This window comes from Eptatretus burgeri, chromosome 1 (assembly GCF_056783735.1).
Source record: "Eptatretus burgeri isolate ZD-2024b chromosome 1, Ebu_testis_v1, whole genome shotgun sequence".
NCBI lineage: Eukaryota > Metazoa > Chordata > Myxini > Myxiniformes > Myxinidae > Eptatretus > Eptatretus burgeri.
Window position 1 is genome coordinate 92,230,377 of NC_140961.1, and position 5,000 is coordinate 92,235,376.

The 5,000-nt window shown below is 39.1% G+C and overlaps 1 protein-coding gene across 1 annotated transcript in view; it reads left to right on the plus strand.

Moving 5' to 3' along the window:
* Positions 1 to 5,000, plus strand: part of LOC147034955 (extracellular calcium-sensing receptor-like) — a 33,134-nt gene that overhangs the window by 4,232 nt on the left and 23,902 nt on the right. Inside the window, exon 2 of the mRNA XM_085860344.1 lies at positions 193 to 466. Within this exon, the coding sequence (XP_085716470.1) occupies positions 193 to 466 (274 nt within the window). The remainder of the gene's footprint in view (positions 1 to 192; positions 467 to 5,000) is intronic.

The window sequence follows — 5,000 nt, forward strand, 5'->3', positions numbered from 1 at the left end:
TAAAATTTTTTTTATATATATTTTATTTCTTTCATCTTCCCACGGACACCTTGGATCCCTGTTCTAGACCCCCGAAGGTCCTCAGACCCCAGTTTGAAAACCCTAGAATTACAGAACATCCAAAATATTCCAGGTTGGGAGATTACTCAACATTGACTTTCCTTCTGTTTTATATTTTGCTTTGCCTTGCAGTTTCTATTCCAGGGGCCTCCGTTGGGCAATGGGAATGATTTATGCCATCACAGAAATTAATAATAACAGCAATTTGCTCCCAAACACTTCAATTGGATTTGTGATACATGACTCGTGTTTCATTTTACGAAAAACAGTGTTTGCATCAACTGAATACATACAACAGGAATTTGACAATGATGCTTCTTGCTACTACAAAGCAATCATTTCCACATATGGTTCAACACTTTCAATGACAATGGCTCAATTTCTTGGACTATTTTATGTCCCTCAGGTAGGACTGTAATTTCTTCCAATTTTCTTTCTGTACCTTTTGTGTGTTTAAGTCAATTATTGAAGATGGATTTTTAATGTTTGATTCTTCATTTTAAAAAGTGGCGCACGGAAGAGCTACAAAAGATAGAGGGCATCAAGTTCACAGACTGAAAGATGCTCCTACCATTATGAGTAAGGGGACTAAGTTAGTTCTAGCCCACGACCCTCTTCTGCATATGCACAACCTCATTTGCATGATTTCCTGATGGCCGTCTCCCTCATTTGCCTGCTTTTGCAGATTTGGTACCCTTGTTTCATTCTCTCATTTCGCTCAATATCAGATAACTTTGCTCGCCCATTCGGTCAATAACACGGTTATTATTTCACAACCAACATATCCCCCCTACTCTAGCCTAATATATTATACAGAACAGTTAGATATCATGTACGTTGAATATTGTCAAGATATGTGCTCTCTAAAATATTGATTGATTAAATCAATCCCCTCCCCCCCAAGCCAAAAATCTTCAACTCCACTCTGTTCCAACCAAAAGCCCTTAACCCCAGGGCTTCAATTACCCCCACTGCCCCACCCAACCAAGCCACTCCTTACATCTTGTTTATTCATTACCTCATTAAAATAGTGAATATATATATCACACTTTATTCCACAACACTACCAACTTCACCTACTCCTCGCTCCAATAACATGTTTTCCCACCTTCCCAACTTCTCCTTCAACCCCATTCACAATCTCGGGAGCAGCGAGATATGGCTTGATTGAGAACAATTATCTAAACTACCTTTAGGCTTCAGGTCCACATTCAAACCTCACGAGATATGTCCCATGGAACTTGCGTGGAATTGCCACTCTCAAGTGATTGTGAGTGGCGTAGTTGTGTTAATGAATGATCCTTCATTAATTATCGTCTTCGTGATGCATGAATACAACTTTGAAATTAAATAATGCCAAAACAACATCAAACTTCCAGTTATTTATCGATCACAATCATACTTTCAACTCCTTCACTGCTTAATGAGAAATTATGCAAATATATTCTTTATCATCAAATAAGTTTTACAGATATTAACAATTTTTGAAAGACATCTGTTCTTCATTATGCAGTAGAAGTTATTTGAAAATCATATGAAACATACCATTCATAAATATAAATTCATCATTTTTCATGCATCATTATATAAATATAACTATATCATTTAAACAAAAAAACATTATGTCATTCCACAGTCATTCGTCTTCCAAAACTCACAGATGGCAATTAGAATCACAGAAGACAGACTTTTCAATTGTTGGGTCATTCGGTGCCCCTCTGAAGCAGGTGACACCATAAGGACTATTTAGTCCTGCTAATGTAATTGACTCGACCATCAAAAGAAAGGACCCCATGAGACTTGTAGTGCCAGTAGCTGACCATATTGTTAATCTTGAGGTACCTGAAGAAAGTGTATGATATTTTGCATGATATTGATATGCAAAACTTTGATGATGCTAAATTATTTAATTATGGGTTTTAAAATATGGATGACTGATGCGTTTTGTGACTTTGCATGAACAGCATGATCTCGATTGAATAATTTTTAAAAAACAGAAAATATTTATCAACTTAATTGTGACTGATAATCAGGATGATTTGTCTTTATTGATTAGAGTTAGAAAAAAAATTAAAGACAAAATATTTATAAACTCTATGCACGAGGAGTTAGTTTTGTTTTGTGTTGCTAGTTTTGCATGTATATGAGTGTAGTATTGTTTTTCAGACCAAAAAGAGTTGATGATGTGAAGCATGGGAATGATGGCATGAAGGTTATGCAGATATAAAGACCGTCACACCTTGATGATTTAGCCAGCATATGCCAACGTATGAAAAATTTGTCTAAAACACTGGCACACGTCGAATACGTTATGGGTAAGTTTTGTATACGTAAAGAGCACGCTGAAGCACGCTGGCATACGCCGAGTTTGCCAAGCTCGTCGACAAATTTTAAGCATGCTCAAAATTTTTCGACGTATGCCAGCGTATGACTCACACATTCCGCATACGCTGGCCATAAGTTGTAGGCACGTTATGCGATCGTTGACACACGTCAACACACGTTACTTGTAAGTTACTCATAAGTCGAAACATGTCGAGTTAATGTTTAGCTACTCGAAACTTATTTCTAACCTTTGAGTAATGTGCTTTGAACCTATGTGTAACGTATCTCCAACGCATATTGATGTATTTAGACGTATTTGACATCTTCCGGATGACCACAGGACTTACTGAACGTGTTTCTAACTTACAGCTACCGTATAATGGCGTATTGGCAGCGTTTAGCGGAATTGGTATATAAAAGTGGGGTTCACAGGAGGAACCCGTCAGTCTTCCAGACTCCATGTTTTTTGTTTTTTTTCTTCGGCATGACTGCGATGTTGACACTTTGATTTCTAGTGCGGTTATGATTTAAATCATTGAGTGGCAGCCTATTAATAGGCTACGCCATGTGATCGTCGGTGATACGCTGCCGCGCTATGCATAAGTTAGACTATCGTTGGGCATAGGTTGTGAATGCCGACAACACGCTAAGCATTCGTTGGTATAAGTTATCTATAAGTTATCGAAACGTTCTGTGTACGTTACTAATACGTTATGCATACGTCCAACTCGTTATGAATACGCCCAAAACTGAAAAAAACATCAATAGTTCAGCGTACGCCAGCGTTTTACATACATTTTGATATGTTGCCATACACTGGCTAAAACGTCAAGGTGTGAAAGGGCCCTTATTTAAGTTAATTTAACCAAATGTAACCACTGGTCGCACCTGAGGTTTATGTTTTTAAACAGTTATTGTTGGTCAACAAGTGCTTCACTGTTTCTAATTTTATTTCAGGCAATGCTACTTGGTGTTTTTGGCAGATAATTCATTACCCGTTTCAATGGCACCTAGGTTTATTGAACTCACTAAGGAAATGGCAAGAGATCCCAAAGCATTGAGTGGACTGTCCATGGACTTGACCAGTGCATCCGAAAAAATGAAGTATGGACTGTCTGCTGCAATGGACGGAGACACACTCCGGATTATAAGGTCCACTCACTTCTCCGTGAATATGGATGAATCGACGAGTAATAATCTTAAAAAGGTTCTTTGCATCCTTGTCAGTTTATATTCCCTTGTTCAACAAACATTGGTGATACACTACTTGGACTCTGTTGGCTTGATAAAAGCTGATACAAACACCATGTTGAAGGCATTCACCACTCTAATGGAATCGAAAGAAATTCCCTGGGAAAACTTTGTATCAGTTCCTATGGACACCTGAAACGTGATGAGAGGTTCCAAATCTGGACTTGAAATGCTGCTTCATCAATGACCCGCCCCTCCTCTCTTAGATGTGGATGGAGACACATGTCATCATGTGCATAATGTCACTCAACAATTTTGCCAGCAATTTCACTACAGAATTGAGGAACTTTATACCAATATCTTCAATGATATCAAGTGGTCCACTGACTTGCAAAACTTTCTCCAAGAGATCTGTCAATTGAGTGGAATTGGTTTCACAATGCCCGAGAGATTTGTTTCACACAGATGGCTATCCAACTATGAGGTGTCATTGTCAAATCTGAGGCTGTTCACAGCATGCACCATCTTCTACTGTTCTTTCCTCAACAAAGCCGACAAGTCTCTTTACCTTCCAACCCTGGTGACGATCTTACACAACATATATCTTTCACCAGAAGTGAGAAATTGCTTGAGGGAAATCATGTCATCCCTTCGTGCCAAGAATATGAATGAAGATGGGAAGAATAGAAAGAAGAGGATTTGCTTAAAACTCTTCCATACAAGGTTGTACACACTGCTGACCCTGAACTTCTATACTTCAGTCCTCTGCTTGTTGAAGCAGTATGTGATGATATTTGAGTCGATGACCCCTCTCATCCATAAGCTCCACGACAAGCACATAGACCTATTCAAGAAGTTTATTGTGTGCTTCATCAAGCCTGAGGCCCTCTTGAATGCTGGGCCATCACAGCTCAGACAGTTTGATTTAGTTGATAACACACAAAGAAACAAGGATTTGTTACATGGAAGCTGTGGGTCTTATTTTCTTGGAAGTGTGACAAGAAGAATTCTTATTTTCAGGATTTCAAAACAAAGGCCAGACAAACATACCTGCAGTGTGGCAAGTACTTGCAGAAGAAGTTGCCCCTTGGAAACAAAGTTCTGGAGGCTGCCTCAGCCATTGACAGCCTGGCGTAAGGCCACAGCATAACCATGCGACGATTGAATAGTCTGCCCTTGTTGGTTAGAAATGTATTGAAGAAATCTGAAAAAAGTTCCTCTGACCGAGAAGTCCAAGAATTTCAAGTGGACAAGACATTGCCATCACCACATGATGCTGACAACAATGAAGTGCCTCTTGATGGTTGGTGGATGGAACTGTTCCCACAAGGAAAGATTCCACATTTGTCAGCAATAGTCAAAGCACTGATGAGCTGTTTGCACAGTCCTCAAGTTGAAGGATTGTTGGGGGACATCATTGACAC